Source organism: Pelobates fuscus, chromosome 11 (assembly GCF_036172605.1).
Source record: "Pelobates fuscus isolate aPelFus1 chromosome 11, aPelFus1.pri, whole genome shotgun sequence".
Lineage (NCBI taxonomy): Eukaryota > Metazoa > Chordata > Amphibia > Anura > Pelobatidae > Pelobates > Pelobates fuscus.
In genome coordinates this window covers 88417950-88439894 of record NC_086327.1, presented here as the reverse complement: position 1 = coordinate 88439894, position 21945 = coordinate 88417950, and the positions used below count along the sequence as shown (strand labels likewise).

Here is a 21945-nt window from a genome sequence, read left to right as displayed (position 1 = left end):
TACAAGCACACTCCTGCAATCTAAATTAAATATTACATACACAACCCTGCATTCAAACGAAACAATTATATACAAACACATCCCTTCACTCAAACACAAATGCTTCGCACAAATGCTTCACACCAATGTACATCCGCATTTAAAAGTGAACATTACATTCAGACACACCCCTGCAATCAAACACAAACATTACATACAAACACACCCCTGTATTAAAACACAATAACTATATTCAAGCACCCCTTCAAACACCAACAGTGTACATTACACTCTAGCGCCAGTAAATGCCGCAGCGCTCTACAGATATACAACCTAGAAATTTTGACTTGTTTTGACTTGGGTGCCTTGGGAAAATACTGAAATATTAAGGGTGCCTTGAACCTAAAAAGTTTGGGAACCACTGGGTTAGGGGACAGCCACTAAATATTGATTTAATCACAGGTCAAGTTATAAGTGATCAATAGAGGGGAAAAAGAGAAGAAGCAGTAAAATAATCTATATCTATGTATGATATGTTTATTAAAAAGATGAAATATCTGAAATCCGTCCGATCTAAAATGTTACAAAGTAGAAATCCGATTTGCCCGAAAAAACACTTTTTTTTTTTTTTTGGATGAATCAATACGGACGAAGCAAATTTTTACTCTGAGCAAAAGACTAGAATTCTGCCCAGAATTTCTCTTTGTAAATAACTCCCACTGTTTTTTTTCCCCTGCCCTGATTAGTCCTTCCAGTTGTCGCGTGATGCAAAGAGTTGATAATGATAGGCTGAAAGGCTTGGCCGCCAGAGCAGCAGAAAAAAAAAGTTCCTTATTTGATTTGTTATATATTTTTTCTGTTTACTTTAGGAAAAAAATGTAGAAAATCTGCTTAGTTTTATTTTCTTAATGTGTTGGTGACTCAGATAATGCATTTATTTCTGTATTGAACAGAGAACAGCTTTCAATGGTGTTTTAGCAATTGTTATAAAAGGCAAGGCATTCTTAAGGTTGAAACTCTGTGTATGGTTAAATAGGAAATGTAAATGCGAGTTTGGAGCTACGAAGTTTTTTTTCTGTTGGAAACAATTCCACTGTTTGATAAACACCATCCACACCCACTCATTCTTGACCTTACTAATCCTCTCTGTCAACTCTAGCTAGTAATAATGACACGAACTTGAGCTATCTCACTTGCATTACACCACATACAAATTGGAATGTACCGAAAGTGGGTACAATGTTTCCAGATTAATTCAATGAATATACCTTAATTGTTAAAAAATGTAAAATATAATCAGAGTTGTCTTTATTGTAACTAGGGTTTTTGACTCATGGGTGCCGGACCCTTCAACGGACATGACTTAAGGTCCTTTATTATTATTAAGGGTATTTATGACCATTAAGTTAGCCTCACAATTCAACCCACATGCCATTATCGCGAATAGGGATTCTCAAACCCACGGTGCCCATATGTTAATTGTCTACAACTCCCAGAATAGTTTTAATGCAATAGATGGCCAGGAAATCATGAGAGTTGTAGTCCAGTAATATCTGGAGGGCCAGAGTTTGAAATGCTTGCTTCAAATAAACCAAAACACTTGGCATACACACCTTATGTAAGCATTGTAATCATCCCCTCCCGTAAAAAAAACACTTTGATAACTTCATACATTTTCTCCATCTACACAAACAAATTACACACATACTCTTTTAAAAACATTTTTTTACAACACAAGGCAATAGTATTAATACAAGACAATAATAAAAATACAAGTCAAACCAAAACCAAACAAACTTCACAAACACACTCCCTACCCCCACACTCCAAGGCCTAGGGACATCATGTTACAACATATAAACTACACATATACTCTTTACCACTCTGCATTTATGCAGACAGCTTTACACACTATAACTATATTTTCTCAACAATAAAGGTTACAATATAACCATACTACCATACTACCCCCAATCTTTCTTCTTAGACCTTGATGCAAGAAGTGAAGACCAATTCTTCCAGGTTGGATTTTTTTTTTTAAATATTGAGTTTAACCTGTGGGACATATTACACTACTGAGTGAGGTTAATGAGCAGCAGATGTATTTACAATATACATTTAGAATGCAGAACAGGCTTGAAACCTTGAAACATATATAGAGAACTCAGAGGTTCTATATAAACATATATAGAGGCTTGAAACATATATAGAGAACTTACACATTAAATGTAGTCTTCAATCTGACTGTTCCTCAGAGGTTTGTCTCACTTTGAATTTGGCTCTCCACATGTCATGTGACATTGGAGTTAGCCAACAGGGAAGAGGAAGAGCTGCTGACCGGGAGAAAGTAGACTAGGTGAAAGTAGAGACCATATGTGATGTTAGCATTAGAAGATAAGGAAATTTTGGTTTGTAGACAGAGGATTAGCCTGTAGTCACCATGGCATGTTACTCAGCTGGCAACCAGCAAGCCCAGTGAAACATTGATTACATTTTTTAAGTAAAACAGCACTTACTTGGCACTGACTGTGAAGAACTTTATCTCTGGGCAATTGTCCCTTTTGCCCTGTGGTAAAAGCGGCTCTGAATAAGAATGATTCATTGCACTTTGAAGAATTGTGTGGAAGAACAAAGATGGTGAGTAGAAACAGTTGTTCGGCCTTAGGAAGGTCATACTGGCCATACCTGACCTTTAGAACAAATTCTACTAATACTGAAATGTAATAATGCAATAATATAATTTGTTAACACAACTAGTGCAATGTGCCTTTTTATGTATTGATTTTAAACATAATTTAATTTAGATTTTTTTTGTAGAGAATTCCTTTTTTCATACAATCTTCTTGCAAAGTGATCTAAAAATAATCAGTGTGTCACCCAATTATTGTTTGCGCTGAATACTGTATAATGTCAAATACCTACTAAGACCCAAAATTAATCCTTTTCCCCCCATGTTTATACTTCCTTAGGCCAAATGTATGTGCAGAGCGAGAGCTGGTAGCAGTAGCACACAAACAACCCATGGTTCAAGCGTTTAGTCGCATGGTCAAAGTATGGAAGCAGGGATGCGCAGGACAACTGTGGTGCGTTGGGTATGAGAGAAGGTAAGCTATTTCTTGAAAAATTACTAGTTTTATATTTTTGCAGAGAAAAAATATTTACTTTGTATTACAAAAAAACAAGTTTATCTTACAAGGAAACATATATTCCATGAAAATACATTTTAAAAAAAATTACATTTTATTTTGATTTTACATTTGGAGACAAATTTATAATACTTGTTACGCAATGTAAAAGCTTACATATTTGACGGGATCAAAATAGATGTATGTGTAGCCCACCACTCAGAAGGGACACTCAGACCACGAAAACTACGAGAGTTTATTGTAGAGGTTATGGTGCAGTTCTTGAACAGCTTCCACAAAAACAGTTCCTCTCCTATCATCCAAAATCAATCCCCTCTGTAGCTGCTGATATAATGTGGAGGATTCACTTCTGTTTTATCTGTACAAATCCACACAAATGTGAGTCGCAGTGAGAGCCTGTGAGCATTTAGGGGCGCAGAGGAACTGGGAAAGGGGCGAGGGGTGGGTTTGGCTGTCAAATGAGTTACATTTCCTATCAAACTGCTCAAAAAATTTCAAACAGAGGAACTTCATCTAAAGTCTCATTGTACCATAGACAGTACAATAAACTGTACTGTTTATCGTACTTAGAGTGTTCCTTTAATTTCTGAAAGAAAAGCCCTTTGTGAACAACGGACATGTTAAACTATTACCCCACTCACTTCTGTTTACCTATGCTCTTTCCACAATTTGTAATGCAATATTATTAGGATTTCCTGGAGGGCAAGGATGTAGCTTGTATTTGATCCTAAAAATATATGGAATTGAAATTCAGCCCTGTTTGCCAATTCCAGTTCTCTAGGCCTGTTTGCTATATAATACATTGCATTGTGTTTTGCTTATAACAATTTTGTAAGCCAATTATCGGCTTTAGCGATTATGCAAAAAAAGAGTGTTTATTTAAAAATAGTACATTTTAATCTGGGGCAGGTGGGGGCTTGGCTTCGAAACTTGTAAAACTTGGGCAGCTATGACTACACACACAGTCACATGCATACCAAGACACACAGTTGCACACATACACAAGTCACATGCACACAGTCTCATACAGTCATACACAGTCACACATAGTCACTCACAGTCACATGCACACAGTGATGCATAGTCACATACAGTCATACACAGTCACATACAAAGAATCACCCAAAGTCACATCCACATTATTAATTAAATATTGTAGTTTATCTTTATAAACACAGTATAAATCTTTTGTCAGATTAGAACTGTATCTGTTACACCTATTCTTTTGCGCTGTCTTATACCCGTCTTGTAGAATGACTTCCTTTATTCCACCTAACTCTCTTTCATCGGATAAAGAAAAAAAATATATATCATTAACCCGAACATGAAATTGAAACTGATAAAGAGTAAGAGGTTCTTGTACAGATGCCAAGATAGAGTGATTTCATCAAAGGGTTCTTTTCAGAAACACTAAAGAAGTTTTGAAAAAGCCCTCCAGGTACGGAATGAAGACAAGGTTCTTTTTGTACATTAGGAGGTTGGTTTTATTATTGACCAACAAAAGGAATGTGCGTATTTTCTCAAATAAAAGTGTGGTTTAATTCTACTGTTAAAGTTGTTACTGGGAAATTAGATCCAGTATATCAGGCAGACTTTCTCTATAAAATGTGTCGTTTTATGTGCGTATTTACAGTCCATTGATAAATGTGTCACCAAAGTCCGCCGATGAGACATGTAGAGGGAGGGAAATACACCCCTTGTCTGCTCTGAGTTTAGAAATTAAACGGACACTTCAGACCCCTAGTTTTATGTGTGAATGTGTCCTATTTTTTTTATTTTACAAAAGGTGCAGATTTCATTAGGGATTAGCACTTTCATTAAAGGGTTGGGCTGCTCAGTATATAGTGGTTATGGTGCCAAGAGTATCTAGGCCTGGTTCCCCGGTAAAGGGGCAAACTGTTTTCACACTTACATGGGTCCCTGCTAGGTAAGGGTGGACTTGCTGTTGACTCCTCTATGAAGCGGAAGCCTGCACATACAGACTCCAGGCTCCATGACCATTTCAAATAACTGAAATGGTCATGGTGCTTGGAGTAACCCTTTAAGTAACTTTGTGGCACCCCCAGCTGTCATTTAGACAACCAGAGCTGTAACATCCTGGTTGTTTAGCTCAGTGGAAATAAACTCAAAATACAGGTAATTGTCCAGAGCACCTGCCTTACAAAGACTTCGCATTGAGCAGCATTGGGAAGTTTGTGATTGGACAGCCACAGAAAGTCTGGGTGGGATTAGAAGGGGAGGGCTTTTAAAGTGTGCCGACAAGAGATCTAATGGCTTTGCTTGCTGTGTTTAGATATTGCAACATTGAAAAAATGCATACTTAAATGCATACATGTTTGGTTGTATATCTATGAGACATTTTCTTTTTAATTTGGGTAGTGGGGTGTTCCTTTAAGGATAGTGTTATCGATATTTATTTTTACATGCAATTCTACATTTTACCAGAGGGAGCACCAACACATTTTTGCAGCTACTTCTTCAGGATAACTTTATATCCTATGTGAAATTCATACTGACTTTCTAGCCAGTTCAATCTTGTAGCCACTCATATGTTTTGGATAGCTTTTATTGCATTTGTGTTGAGCATTTTGAGGTATTGTGTATTGCATTTGCTTTGGATTTAATAATTTATATCAGCATACAATACATATAGCCTTGCCCCAGATTTGCCTCTTCTGCACTGCTACATACAGGATTGGATAGATTATCCATTCCAATCAGTTTCCGATAGTGTATGTAATAGACCAATTGGTATGGATACACTGCTAGCCCTGTGCTTGCATTTCATAAAATGTTTGTACCATGAATGCCATTGATCTTCTACATTGTCTGTGCAAACATGTTTAGGACTGTCCAATCCTGTATGGCAATTATAGCCTGCATGCCCAGGGTTAAGTGCACACAGAGTATAATTGCTGTACAAGGTTGAAAAGTTAATGCAGAATCTCAGGTTCAGACTAGGGAAAGAACCCCAACATACTTTCCCCCCCCAAAAATTGCCTCATTAAACTGTAATAAATATAATTTGATTTTATAAGTGCAGTTTTTTTTTTTTTTTTAGAATGTTCCATTCTACTTGTCTTATCATCGAATATTACTAAGCTAAGTAAAGTCAATTCTCAATTGATATGATAGGGATATGGGCCCAGGACTCGGCCTACAGTAGAAGTAGCTGTTCTCAGAGCTATGTTTTTTCCATCATTTCAGAATGTAGAAGTCCTTACAGATCGGAAGTGTTGTTGATTATCACGTATAAAAGTTACATGAAGCTCCTACTTTATTATAAGGATGAAGGGTTTTGAATTTTGACATCGAAATCCTTCTGTTGTTGGAATTCTTTGATTTTTTTTTTTCTTTTCTAAATTATGTGTCGAAGGATCTTTTTTGGTCGTTCAGAGTTATGGATTGGAGGTCACTGCATTGAATTTAAAGTTTGTCCAAGGCTTGCTGTACTCTTAATGGTAAAGAATAAAGAAATAGTTCATTCTGCATTATTAATACATCCGTTTGAAATTTTCACCGGGAACAGCAAATCAATCACTGTTTTATTTCCTTCTTGTTCCTTGGGCAGGAATTCACACTGAGAAAATGTGGACAAAGCTTCCTTATTAAAACTGGGTGGAATTTAGCATCTAGAAACCTCATAAAGATTACTATTAGTTTAAAGGGACACTATAGTCACCTGAACAACTTTAGCTCAATGAAGCAGTTTTGTTGTATAGAACATGCCCCTGCAGCCTCACTGCTCAATCCTCTGCCATTTAGGAGTTAAATCCCTTTGTTTATGAACCCTAGTCACACCTCCCTGCATGTGACTTGCACAGCCTTCCATAAACACTTCCTGTAACGAGAGCCCTATTTAGGCTTTCTTTATTGCAAGTTCTGTTTAATTAAGATTTTCTTATCCCCTGCTATATTAATAGCTTGCTAGACCCTTCAAGAGCCTCCTGTATGTGATTAAAGTTCAATTTAGAGATTGAGATAGAATTATTTAAGGTAAATTACATCTGTTTGAAAGTGAAACCAGTTTTTTATTTTTTATTTTCATGCAGGCTCTGTCAATCACAGCCAGGGGAGATGTGGCTAGGGCTGCATAAACAGAAACAAAGTGATTTAACTCTTAAATGACAGTGAATTGAGCAGTGAAATTGCAGGGGAATGATCTATACACTAAAACTGCTTTATTTAGCTAAAGTAATTTAGGTGACTATAGTGTTCATTTAAGTATAAAAAAAGTAATTTTCAACAATTACAAAAGTATCAGTTTAACCCTCATAAAAATAGTACAAATAGAACATATATGTATGCATTAGTACTTAAATAGTTTACAGAATAAATAAATACACTTAAAGGAACACTCCAGGCACCCAGACCACTTCTGCCAATTGGAGTGGTCTGCCAATTCCCACTACCCTCCTCTAGTTGTTGTCTATAAACGACGCTGGACGCCCTCACACTATGCATGTGGACCTTTCACCATTCCTGCGCAGTGCAACTAGTCAAACACTTCTTGACTTCCTATCATGGGTCTGCTGGGTGCCGTTCTCCGTCTCCACTACATCAGACAGAGAGCCAGAATCTCACTCTGAGCTAAGCCCGACGGTGCAATGCTTAAAGCGACATTATAGGCAACAAAACAACTTTAGCTTTATGAAGCTGTTTTTGTGTATAGCTCATGACCCTACATCTCACTGCTCAGTTTAGGAGTTAAATCACATTGTTTATACAGCCTTGGTCACACCCCCCTGCATGTGACTTGCATAGCATTCCTAACCACGTGCTGTAAAGAGATCTAATATTTACATGACATTGCTCATTCTGTTTAATTTAGAATTTCTTGTTTCCTGCTCTGTTAATAGTCTTCTAGACCCTGCAGAAGCCCCCCATCTTTGATTACATTTCAATTTACAGAGCAGGAGATAAAAACTTCTAAAGCAAGTTAAAATATGATTGAAAATTAAGCCATTTTTTCATGCAGGCTGTGTGTGTCACAACCAAGGGAGGTGTGGCTAGGGCCGCATGGACAGAAACAAAAGTGATTCAACTCCTAAATGGAAGCTTGTGACTGATATCATTACCAAATATCAATACAAGGTCATAGAAAGGCAACCAATGACAGAATAATGTTATACAGAGAATCTGTGCTGGGGGGGGGGGGGGGGAGAGACTGCTGCTTTGCTTCAGTTGCTTAATTAACACTATAAATCACAATAAATAATTTGTTGCACTTTAAATAACTTTGTCTTAAAGGCACAGCGCACTTATATATAGATTTTTTTGTATTTATTGTGTGTTGTTATGAGCTATAACACTGTTTAAGGTGCTGCTTTTTTTTAAGAATATTGTGTTACGTCTTATAAATTTATCCAAAGGACGAGTATTATTAGCACTTGTACATTCACTTGTCCTTTTTTAGCAGCTTAATGAACACTTAAAAAATATTTTAAAAACTGATGGTTACTTCTTTAAATTACTGTATATGTGATGTGTATTTTTTTACATAAGAAATTTATCAAACAGAAAAAAACATTAAGCGTTATTTAAATTGTAAAGAGAATTTGTCAGCTTCCAGAAATCATCTTGAAATGACCTAAAGCCACATTTTGTTTAACACACTTTCTTTCCGATGTCTGTTCAAAAGTTTTAGTTTAGTGACAGATCCCCTGTGACCGCACTCGTAATAAAATCCTTCACATTTCACTTTCCTCTATCAGCCTCTGCTTTGTTTCACGGTGACTTCAGCACAGCTGGATAAATAATTACATAATATTTTCTTTAAATTAGAAGCAGGGATTATTATTTTCACATAACTAATAACTGTGAAGAAAAACCAAAACATAAAAACATTAAAACACGACAAACAAAAATCGCAAGCCTTTGTGTAAATAGCATAAACCAGTAGCAATTGCTGGACACGTTTCATTCCGTGCTAGAAACATCTGGCAAATAACACATTCCAATATCTTTTAGGTCCTGGGAATGAGCAAACTGTGTCTATTGCCTTTCCCCCAAGTCCCATGCTAAGAGCTGTGCTATGTATAAAGCCGTTCGGAGACCACACATGCAATTTCAGAAGCATTGGCAACATGTTACCATCGACTGCCTGATCTTATAGCCAAATTGTCTGAGCTATTTATTGGAGTGATTCATGGATATGTTTGCATTAAGCATTTCACGGTTCCATTAACCTTCTGCCAGAACCTCATTAAGCTGGCCTTTTAATTCTCTGAAACTGGCATGGGTCTCTATCCAAAAACTATTAAGTCAATCCTTAAAGTGCAGCAGTCCATGCCGCCTCTCGTGCATGTCCTACTGGGAATTATTTGCATTATTATCTAATGAATACTAACCCCACTTACAGTCAGCTTTATACATTGGCAGGAGGCTGGATGTGTCAGTTTAAGAGAGGATTTAATCAGCTGGAGCTAAGAGAACTTGATAAGTCAAGTGAGTGTCACTTCCTAGATATGAAAGTCAACGAAGAGAAGGCAGGTGGTATCAGGATTGGATACCAGTGTCTTAGCAACTGAAACGATTGTTTGTGAATAAATCCCACTTTGAATACTTGTCCATTGACAATCAGCATTAGTATCTATTGATGTACTAGCTCCTGGTTATTGTTAAGTTAAGCTCAATGACTGCCTGAAAGGGTCACCTCCATGAACGTCAATTTAGTTGATTTAATTGACCATCAAAGTAGTTCTTGAACCATGCTGGCTGGGTTAGAATTCTTGAGGTTGCCTATGCGTGTCTTAGAGTGATATGAGTTGTAGTTCGGAGCAACTGAAAAGCTGGATGTGGTTTATCACTGGGTGGTCCATTGTCTTGTGCATCCAGCAGCTTTTCTCTGGTCAAGGCATGGCTGGAGTAGCAGAGGAGTCAAAATTTTCCTGTGGCACTTACAACTCCCACATAGACAGGGTTATTTACTAAAAAAAAAAATGCAGAGTAAATTCAAAGTGAATTTAAAATTTAAGTCCAGAGTAGCCGAACTGGAAGCCCAACAGAATTAGAGAATGTTTCCAGTTCGGCTATTTTTACCTTGATTTTGAAATTCACTTGGAATTTTCACCTTAGAAAATAAACTTAACAGAGTTAACAGAGATTTGTCACTTCCTAGGATTTTCTTAATACGGTGTTAACATATATGCTATATTTAACAAACGTGTTTGTGAGGTATGAAGAATAAAACTAAATCCAAAAACCTACACCGATGTTCTTGCCTCTGTCCTGGAACCAAGCTCCCTGTCAATCAATGTTATGAATGCTGTCCTTTGCACCTGTCAGTCAACACAGAGAGAGCATAGAGTGAGGAGCAGAAGTAGAAACAATGTAACCACGTCTCCTGCAATGACAATATATCCCTTGTCTGTGCCAGGACTGAACTGGATTGTGAAGTCAATTGCTAAATCTTTAATATATGCAAAACAAAATGGAGTATCACATGGAAAAACAGATATAGGGGATTTTCATCATTTCTCTGGTTTAATTTCCAGAGAAATGATGATTCCCCTTTGAGGCTTTACTCATAGGTCAGAGGCATAATTTGGTTACAGATTTATTCAGCCTCTGCAGCCTGAATGTAAGAAATTAGAAAATGTTAAATTCTCATATTTGCTCATTAGTATTCAAAACAATCTAAAAATATTTCACTGCTCAAACGAGGGAACTATGAAATATTATTCCAAGTATGTTTGCCTAATGAGGCAAGAAATATGAGATTTGGAATGAGGGGCCTATGATTAGCTAGTATATTGCTGCTGGTACCTCCTCAGAATTCTATTCTCTATCCCATCTGGTAAACTATTTCAAACAATCCATCACTCTGTAAACCCAGTGGAATGGCTTGCACGAGCGCCACACAGCCGATTCCGTGATACATTTTTTTATTTTAAGTTTATGGGTAGAACTTTTTCTGATAAAAAGAAAATATTAATCTTTATAATTTCATCAGATAAATATGTGCTGAAGATAAGCATGGGAATTAGACATTTTAAATGAACTCAAAGAAAAATATATATAAAAAAAATGGGGTAAATTAACAAACTGGTTTATTTTGGGAAATATGGGAAATTTTGTAGTGGGTGCTGGATGCCACTTTGAAAGTTCTGTGGACAGTGTTTCAGATGCATTTAAGTATAATAGTAAAAGTCTCATTTATAAATTGGATTTTTTTTTAAATTTGATTAGACTTCTTTCTTTAAGGAAGATCTCTGCCACATATTGGCCCAATATGGCCAAAGGGTGTAACTGAATCCCATATGTGTTTGCTGAAATGGATTACTTTAAGTTGCCTTGTAAAATGGAAAGCTATATATTTGTGTGCGTGGTGTTCCATAATCCATATTTTGTACAAGCTGGAGGTACTAGGAGACCGGCAACAGTTGCCCCACATTTTAATTTTATGGCAGGTATGTTAGGTGGAGATGGAGCTGGAGTGGAAGTGGAAGCTTGTCTGTGAAACATGGTCTTCAGTATCTAGAGATGGAGTGCATCAGTGCAATGGTTTGACTGGCAACATGTGCAGAGGGCTACTCAATATTCCTATGTAAGAAGACATGTTTTACCTTTAATAACACAAGCACATTTAATGTTCTTTAACTCATGTCCGTCACTTCCTCCCGACGGAGAACACAGCCGCGCGGGTGGAGAATGGCAGGGAGGGGAGTTCCAGAGGAAAACTCCCATCTGCCTCAGCCTGCCACTGGACCCCAGGGAAACCACCCTCCAGGAAAAGGTAAGAACCTGGAGGGTGGCTAAATGTATGCTTGTGTGTAAGTATGTTTGTGTGTGTCAGTATGTCTGTCTGTGTATGTATGTATGTATGTGTGTGTGTATGTCAGTAGGCCTGTGTGTGTCAGTATGTCTGTCTATGTGTATGTCAGTATGCCTGTGTGTCAATACTTCTGTCAGTGTATGTGTCTGTGTGTGTCAGTGTATGTGTCTGTGTGTGTCAGTATATCTGTCAGTGTATGTGTTTGTCTGTGTGTCAGTATATCTGTCAGTGTATGTGTTTGTCTGTGTGTCAGTATATCTGTCAGTGTATGTGTATGTATGTCTGTGTGTGTCAATACGTCTGTCAGTGTATGTGCCTGTGTGTCAGTATATCTGTCAGTGTATGTGTCTGTGTGTGTATGTATGTTTGTGTGTGTGTGTGTGTGTGTCAGTATATCTGTCAGTGTATGTGCCTGTGTGTGTATGTATGTATGTCTGTGTGTCAGTATGTCTGCCAGTATATATTTGTGTGTCAGTGTATGTGTGTGTCAGTATGTATCTGTGAATGTTTTAATGTCTGTCTGTGTGTATGTGCCAGTACGTCTGCCTGTGTGTGTGTCAGTATGCCTGTGTGTGTGTCAGTATGCCTGTGTGTGTGTGTCAAAACGTCTGTGTGTGTGTGTGTGTCAGTATGTCTGCCAGTATATATTTGTGTGTCAGTGTGTATCTGTGAATGTTTTAATGTCTGTCTGTGTCTGTATGTGCCAGTACGTCTGTCAGTGTGATTGCACATTGGGCGTAATTGGGGGGAGGGATAGGAGGGGCAGGGCCCAGGGGGCCCAAGAAAACGCATTGCCCAGGGTCCTAATCATATTAAAGACGGCCCTGATTATTAGTATTTATAAGGTGAAAATATATTTAGCAGTTCTATAAAATAGGCTCTGAAATGGACACTAGAGGCACCCAACCACCTTGTCCCCTTAACCCTGCAGTGTAAAACATTGCATTTTTTTTTTGAGAATCTACAATGTTTACATTGCAGGGTTTAGGTGGTAAGGTGTGTCTTTTTGCGGATCATACTAAGATATGTAACAGGGTTGATGTTCCAGGAGGGATAAGCCAAATGGAAAATGATTTAGGTAAACTAGAAAAATGGTCAGAGTTGTGGCAACTGACATTTAATGTGGATAAGTGCAAGATAATGCATCTTGGACATAAAAACCCAAGGGCAGAGTACAGAATATTTGATAGAGTCCTAACCTCAACATCTGAGGAAAGGGATTTAGGGGTGATTATTTCTGATGACTTAAAGGTAGGCAGACAATGTAATAGAGCAGCAGGAAAGGCTAGCAGAATGCTTGGTTGTATAGGGAGAGGTATTAGCAGTAGAAAGAGGGAAGTGCTCATGCCATTGTACAGAACACTGGTGAGACCTCACTTGGAGTACTGTACACAGTACTGGAGACCCTATCTTCAAAAGGATATTGATATCTTAGAGAGAGTTCAAAGAAGGGCTACTAAACTGGTTCATGGATTGCAGGATAAAACTTACCAGGAAAGGTTAAAGGATCTTAACATGTATAGCTTGGAGGAAAGACGAGACAGGGGGGATATGATAGAAACATTTAAATACATAAAGGGAATCAACACAGTAAAGGAGGAGACTATATTTAAAAGAAGAAAAACTACCACAACAAGAGGACATAGTCTTAAATTAGAGGGACAAAGGTTTAAAAATAATATCAGGAAGTATTACTTTACTGAGAGGGTAGTGGATGCATGGAATAGCCTTCCTGCTGAAGTGGTAGAGGTTAACACAGTAAAGGAGTTTAAGCATGCGTGGGATAGGCATAAGGCTATCCTAACTATAAGATAAGCCCAGGGACTAATGAAAGTATTTAGAAAACTGGGCAGACTAGATGGGCCGAATGGTTCTTATCTGCCGTCACATTCTATGTTTCTATGTTTCTATGTTTCTATGTTTAGTCCTCCTCTAGTAGCTGCTAGTATGACAAACACTAGAGGTGCTTCCGTGGCACTAAAACTCAGTCACATGATGCGGAAGCCCCATAGGAAACCATTGATTCAAGACTGTGTACGCCAAGCTCACAGCACATGTGCATTAGGTACTTAATGCTCCTCTATAAGGAGCATTGGGTAGGACCATCGACTGTTGCAGTAGGCGGAGAGATGAGTAGCGCCGAGGGAGCCTAAACTTAGATCTATTTATTTATTTTTTTAAATTTGCACCGGGGATGGAACACTAAAGTGTTAGGAATACAGATTTGTATTTCTAACACAATACTATAGTGTTCTTTTAAAGAACTTTCATGTGTGACATTCTGTTGAAGAGGATTCCATGTGTCCACTTCCCTTTCATATAACTTAGAATTGCTCTGGTTTTGGTAACTGGAACACTCAGATTTTTACACTCACCCTATCCATAACTACTCATCATCTTCCTTTGAAACATAGTATAAGTACCTAGAGGTGATGCATTAAAACAATTTGCTCTAGATTAGAGAAGCCGAGTAATTGTTGCTTTTTATACCTTTTCATTTTGTTTTTCCTTTTTTCTTTCAGAACAGCCTATTATACAACATACAGACAGGTTTACAGCATGGATTATCAGATGGTTAATAAGTGCTGTCCAGGATGGTCTCAGCTCAATGATGAAAAGGGCTGTCATTACTGTAAGTATCGCTCTGTTAATGAACGTTACTTAAAAGGAATCCTAAGTAGTTACGGACACCACATTAAACGTGGCAGGCTGGATGAAAGCTATAATTCTAGTTGACAGTGTGAAAAGACCTGTTATCTATTGTTATTTTTGATCTTGTTGCAAAACAATTGCACAACTGAGATAGTTTCTACATTTTACACCAGCAATAGTATTCATGTCATACTGGTATCCTGTGTGATGTTTTTGTATGCATTATATGTTCAACGTTAGTTTATGTTGCCTATATTTTATACTTAGATGCATGTTCTATTTCTTTCGATTTCATATACTGCAGTTAATTTAATTTAGGCATGAGTAATACAGCAAACCATTCTCATTCTACAAAGCAGGACTCGTAGGTGGCCAAAAAGGGGATGGACCACTTACATGAACTACGCCATTGGCACCACCCAAAGGGAGTGGGCATCATCCAAAGAATAGGAAAGTAATTCTGGCATGAATGCCTTTGTTAAAATAACACTCTAGGCACCATAATAACATCATAGAAAGGAAGTTGTTATGGTGCCTGGAAGTACCTAGCACTGGCTTATCTTTAGGTGTTAAACCATTCACGAATGGTGTAACCCTGAAGTCTTCTCTCCAGCACTGTTTATCTTTGCTCCCTCCACATCCACTTTCTTAAACTCTTCAGAACCATAGTCTGGGCGAGCTGCTGGGCAGTGCAACACTGAATGGCTTAGAGCGGTCAGCTTATGCTCTAAGCCAGGGGTAGGCAACCTATGGCATGTGTGCCATGCACGGCACTCAATGTGTCTTTGCACGGCACTGAAAGCTGCTAGAGCCAAACAGGCTCTGGCCTATCAGGAGTCCCAGTGAAACTTCAGATATAAGAAAAGGTGGTGAAGGACGATCCTCAATTTATGCATTGCAGCACTTGTGAATGGGAATCCACACTGGAGTAGAGAAGCCCGCAGCTGCTGTTGCAGCTCCTGTCCTTGACTTGTACCTCGCAAGCCTGGCCCCCCTAGAACCCAGAGAAGCCACCCACACTGCTAGATATACACAGAGCAGCAGAATAACTCTCCCCTCATGCAAATAATATGAAGAGCTCACACAAACAGAATCACAATCCGCACAAACTCAACACCACTAACAATGCACATACATGCACACAGCCACTCGCATACAATACCCTAAACAGCCCCACACATACACACACTACGAAACACACATAGAAACATAGAAACATAGAATGTGACGGCAGATAACCATTCGGCCCATCTAGTCTGCCCAGTTTTCTAAATACTTTCATTAGTCCCTGGCATTATCTTATAGTTAGGATAGCCTTATGCCTATCCCATGCATGCTTAAACTCCTTTACTGTTTTAACCTCTACCACTTCAGCTGGAAGGCTATTCCATGCATCCACTACCCTCTCAGTAAAGTAATACTTCCTGATATTATTTTTAAACCTTTGTCCCTCTAATTTAAGACTATGTCCTCTTGTTGTGGTAGTTTTTCTTCTTTTAAATATAGTCTCCTCCTTTACTGTGTTGATTCCCTTTATGTATTTAAATGTTTCTATCATATCCCCCCTGTCTCGTCTTTCCTCCAAGCTATACATGTTAAGATCCTTTAACCTTTCCTGGTAAGTTTTATCCTGCAATCCATGAACCAGTTTTGTAGCCCTTCTTTTAACTCTCTCTAAGGTATCAATATCCTTCTGAAGATATGGTCTCCAGTACTGTGTACAGTACTCCAAGTGAGGTCTCACCAGTGTTCTGTACAATGGCATGAGCACTTCCCTCTTTCTACTGCTAATACCTCTCCCTATACAACCAAGCATTCTGCTAGCATTTCCTGCTGCTCTATTACATTGTCTGCCTACCTTTAAGTCCTCAGAAATAATCACCCCTAAATCCCTTTCCTCAGATGTTGAGGTTAGGACTCTATCAAATATTCTGTACTCTGCCCTTGGGTTTTTACGTCCAAGATGCATTATCTTGCACTTATCCACATTAAATGTCAGTTGCCACAACTCTGACCATTTTTCTAGTTTACCTAAATCATTTGCCATTTGGCTTATCCCTCCTGGAACATCAACCCTGTTACATATCTTAGTATCATCCGCAAAAAGACACACCTTACCATCAAGACCTTCTGCAATATCACTAATAAAAATATTAAAGAGAATGGGTCCAAGTACAGATCCCTGAGGTACCCCACTGGTGACAAGCCCAAGCTTCGAATATACTCCATTGACTACAACCCTCTGTTGCCTGTCACTCAGCCACTGCCTTACCCATTCAACAATATTGGAATCCAAACTCAAAGATTGCAGTTTATTGATAAGCCTTCTATGTGCAACAGTGTCAAAAGCCTTACTGAAATCTAGGTAAGCAATGTCTACTGCACCACCCTGATCTATAATTTTAGTTACCCAATCAAAAAAATCAATAAGATTAGTTTGGCATGATCTCCCTGAAGTAAACACATGTTGTCTCTGATCTTGAAATCCATGTGTTTTTAGATGTTCAACAATCCTATCCTTTAACATGGTTTCCATCACTTTCCCCACTACTGAAGTAAGGCTTACTGGCCTATAGTTGCCCGACTCCTCCCTATTACCTTTCTTGTGAATGGGCACAACATTCGCTAACTTCCAATCTTCTGGAACTACTCCTGTTAACAATGATTGGTTAAATAAATCTGTTAATGGTTTTGCTAGTACACCACTAAGCTCTTTTAATAGCTTTGGGTGTATTCCATCAGGTCCCATTGACTTATTTGTCTTTACTTTTGACAGTTGAAATAGAACCTCTTCCTCTGTAAACTCATGTGTAATAACTGACTCATTTATCCTTTTTTTTTAACGGAGGTCCCTTTCCTTCATTTTCAGCTGTAAATACCGAACAAAAATATTCATTGAGGCAGTCAGCTAGACCTTTATCCTCATCTACATACCTTCCTTCTTTTGTTTTTATTCTAACTAATCCTTGTTTTACTTTTCTTTTCTCATTTATGTATCTAAAAAAAAAAAAAAAATGTGACATATCAATGCACACACACAATTCCACAAGCAGCCCCCATACACAGCCCACATTCATAGGCATCATACAGGATACCGCAAACTACTCATAAACATATACAATATAATAGCTCATATACACACAAATACAATGATACAAAGATACAAAGCAACTGAAGTATAATTACACAAGCAGAATACGGCAACATACACACCTCAATAAAAAAAAAAAAAAAAAAAAAATAGGACCGGCATGCTATCACAATCTTATTTCGGCACAGTGCTGATAAAAGGTTGCCTATCCTTGCTGTAAGCAAATCAGTAGCTCCCATTTGATAAAAACGGATTAAAAATGTTTCAATAATGTCTTTCGTTATTATATTTGCTGCCATTGTAGTTAAGGAAAATGCTTGCCACATTTTCTGTTGGATAATCCCCAAGTTGGGTGGGATATATTTAATGGATGTGAGTTTTTGGAGCGAGAGGAATCTCAATACTTCCTTCTTACATCCAAAGTTTAGTTGCCTGTCCCAGTAGTCCAACAAAAAAACTGTAATATTCAGAACTCAATGGGAAGCCTGGGACTCCCCAGGCTGTCTACATACCTCTATGATAATATAATGATGTTGAGGTTACTAAATGAGGTGCAACCAATATGAGAAAAATAGCCCTGCATTTTCCTTTGGATTCACACACGTACCAGTCTGTCTTATGGTATAGCATGTTCTGATGCTTCTCTTGGCCATCGTTCTATGTCTCCAATTGCACATGACTAAGCCAAATTAAAGACCGATTATATCCCTATCTAATTTATACTCTCGGGACTTTGCATTCGTTGTTAGCTGAAAGGCATTATAACATGAAACAATAAAATTCAGCATTTTACATATTTGTTCGAATACTCCTCCACCCACCTAGCCGTTCAGAGCTGCTAAATAAAACAATCTCAACGAAATGGGTTGTTTATTCAAAACCATATTTATTACAAGCACATAAATACACGCTGACAACTGTATCTGTGAGCTCATTATTATGTCTTCACTATTTAATTTCATTGTCAAGTTTCTTTTTCCAGTTGGCCGATGTCATAAATAATACTTGGCTGAATCTAATTACTGTTTGTATGAATTAATTGTTGAGCCATGCACTTTGGAACCGAAGCTGATATTTTGCAAAAATTATCATAGAAGGCAAAAAAAGAAGTCTTTGTGAAAGAGCAAAAAACAAACAAACAAACAAAAAATATATTTATAGTTTTTTTTTTTTACATGAAAATACGATATCCTACATATTTAATTATTATACTGCATTGAATCTTATAATCACTTTCAAAACTCTGGGAAGGTATAATACAGAAGTTATTTCTTTTAGTAGATGTGGGTAGAGGTTTTCAAACACCCCATGCCTTAATACTGTGAATATAAATAGGGGCATGGAGGAAGGGGGGTGTAGACAGAGCCAAATTGGAAATAAAAAGCAGCCATGGAAAAATGTTTGTTGGCTCTATAATTGTCAGGATTACTAGTAGATCCAGACACGCAGAATTGTGTCACACCTAGGACTATAGGTAACGACTTACCGGGCCTTCAAATACACGGACTTAACATACCAGAGAATACTTGCCGAGGTTGGGGACATAGAAAGAGACACATGATAAGGGAAAGCCAAAAGTCAAGAATACCAGAATACCGGAAAGTCAAAACGAAGCCAAAGTCAATAACTAGAAATAAACATTTAGAAACAGACTCTCGGACAACCACTAAGGGAAACCATGACAGGGCAATGAGGAAATGGAAAAAAGAGTTTAAATAAGCCTCCTTCAAATCCGACTGGCCATACCCGGCCTTTGAACCCAGAACGCGTGCGCGCATCCTTTGCGTGATGTCACACATGAGCTGATGTCGTCAATACCGTGCATGGACGTGCGGCTACAAATGGGAATGGACCCGCAGCGGTCGGCATCCTTCAACATGTCGGCGTCCTTCAACATGCCGCAGGAGTCACACCGGCACAGGGCTGCCGAGGAGCACCTCTGTTAATGCCAGAAAGACATTTGCCATTACGGACACCACAAGGTGAGGATGAACATGTGACAATAATACATTGTAAAATATAGTGTGTGGGATGTAGAGGTGCATAAAAAACACTTCAAATGGAAAATGATTTATCCAGCATGAAGGACTGCACTCGCATTACTTCAAAATGAACAAAATAACAGTTTTATTCTAAGAAGAAGTTAAACAGAATACACTCATAGAGTTATTCACTAAAGTGAGAATCGTTGGGAATTTAAAGCCAATATAGCAAACTGAACACATTCTCCAAAATATCTTTGCTTTCGGATCAGCTATTTTGACCTTTAACTTGAAATTCTTTCCCTCGGAATTTGCAACAATACTCACCTTAGTAAATAATCATATCGATGTCCCAGTGCCAGTATCTTGACATGTTGCGAAAAAAAGTCTTGGTATTGGACTCAAATAAAATGATGACTATATGCTACTGCACTCCTGCTAAAAATAAAAAAAGTTACGTGTTTATTCTTAAATGAAGATTCCAGATGTTAAAATTACTTTGTGTTAAGTAGTTATGTTGCCCAGAGTATCACGGTGCTTTCTTGCCTTCAAGTGTTTAAACCACTTTAAGACTGTAAGCTCGTTTGAGCACGGTCCTCATCTACCTATTATTCCTGCATCATTTTGGAATTGTCTCATTTATTGGTTTTTTAAAATTATTTTTTATTTTTTTTATTTTTTATTTCAGACTTGTACCTGCCCTGCATACGTTTAGTATTGCATATGTAGTTCGGGCCTTGGTACAATCTCATTATCGATACATCTTGCAGATCTATTAGTCTTGCTAATCCCTCCCACCCGGATCCCAACCTATGTCATTTATTGTAAAATTTTCTCCTTTTTATAATATTGTAAAGCACTGTGGAATAAGTTGGCGCTATATAAAAACCAGTAATAATAATAATAATAATAATTATAATAAAACTGGGAGTTTTCCAAGATCCACTCCTTCTTTTTCTGCTTTGTAACTTACAAATACGGAAGCATTTGTTTGAGCAGCAGTGTTGGCCTCAGATGACATTCTCCGCACATCACTGACTGGACATAATGAATAATGCTTCAGAAAAGTACATTTTCATAAATACATGTATATAAATGCATACTGTTTTATGCATATATACATATATATTACTGCAACACATGTGATACAAAAAACATGTGTGCAGTTAACTTATAATAAATCAAAACTGAAAACACAACAAAATACAATAAAAAAACAAACAAACGACTTATGATAAATCAGGTCATATGTAAGATCTAAAAAAAGAATACATTTGGCATGGCATCTACAGTCTACTAGCACTATAACCACTGCAGCCTTTTCTTTTTTCTTATAGTGCTTAGAATACTCCTTTAACAGTGAGATATGGTAGAATGCACACTTTCATTTTTCAATTAAAAAAATAAATACATTCAAAATTTAAAACCGAAGGGATAAGAGAGCTTATCATCTTTCTCCCTCGGGGTTCAGCAGCCAATTGGCTCTTTCTTGCTATATGCAACGATCTCAAAAACAGTAGAAAACGAGTTGGGGATTAAGAAATAAAGCCCCTATGCGGCTTTTCTCAACTCTAAACTACCACAACCAATAACATCAATATATATGTACATTTATTTTCTCAGGTTTTATATTGACAAATTTAAGGATTTAAAAAACAGTTGTAATGGATTATATATATATATCAGTTCTTATTTTAGACAATATTTTCCCCAATAAAAGAAAATATGAAATATACCCTTTGATACAAATTTGAAAAAAAAGTATTTCTAAACACTGTAGTTGTCAACAAAAGTGAAGAAAGAGAGTTTATTTTTAAGAACTTGATCCAAGTTAAAAAATATATATTTTATCAAGCATGAAAAGCAAACTCTTAGTAGCCCAACTACTACAACTCCCATGAGGTTGAGCCAGCCATTCTTGATCTACAGCCAGCCAGACTGCCAACAATGTGTGTCTCTGGTCACTAGGGAGTCTTTTCATTAAGGACATGAAGTTTAAAACATTTCCAATAACACAATCATTCGTGTTTCAACGGGTTTTGTTTTTATTTAATTAATGGTGTTTTTGTGTGAAACAACCCTGTTCTGTCTGGGTTCCGAAATGTTCTCGTGTTCATGTTTTCCAGCTTTAATTTCTAAATGAAAATATATTTAGGTTTATATACGTTTGTCTCTGGAATGTTGTTTTAATTAGAAAAGTGTTATGTGCTTTGGCATTCGTGCCGCTTTATAATCTATGTTTAAGGTGTAAAAATAAGAGCAATTTAAAGTGTGAAAGTAATTAGTTTACCAGACATGTCTTTTGGGGATAAGGGGAAG

At 37.6% G+C, this 21945-nt stretch overlaps 1 protein-coding gene across 1 annotated transcript in view; it reads left to right on the top strand.

Annotated features, from left to right (window-relative positions):
• Positions 1 to 21945, top strand: part of MEGF6 (multiple EGF like domains 6) — a 517377-nt gene that overhangs the window by 40453 nt on the left and 454979 nt on the right. The window contains exons 2-3 of the mRNA XM_063435729.1: positions 2949 to 3083; positions 14424 to 14533. Coding sequence (XP_063291799.1) covers positions 2949 to 3083; positions 14424 to 14533 — 245 coding nt within the window. The remainder of the gene's footprint in view (positions 1 to 2948; positions 3084 to 14423; positions 14534 to 21945) is intronic.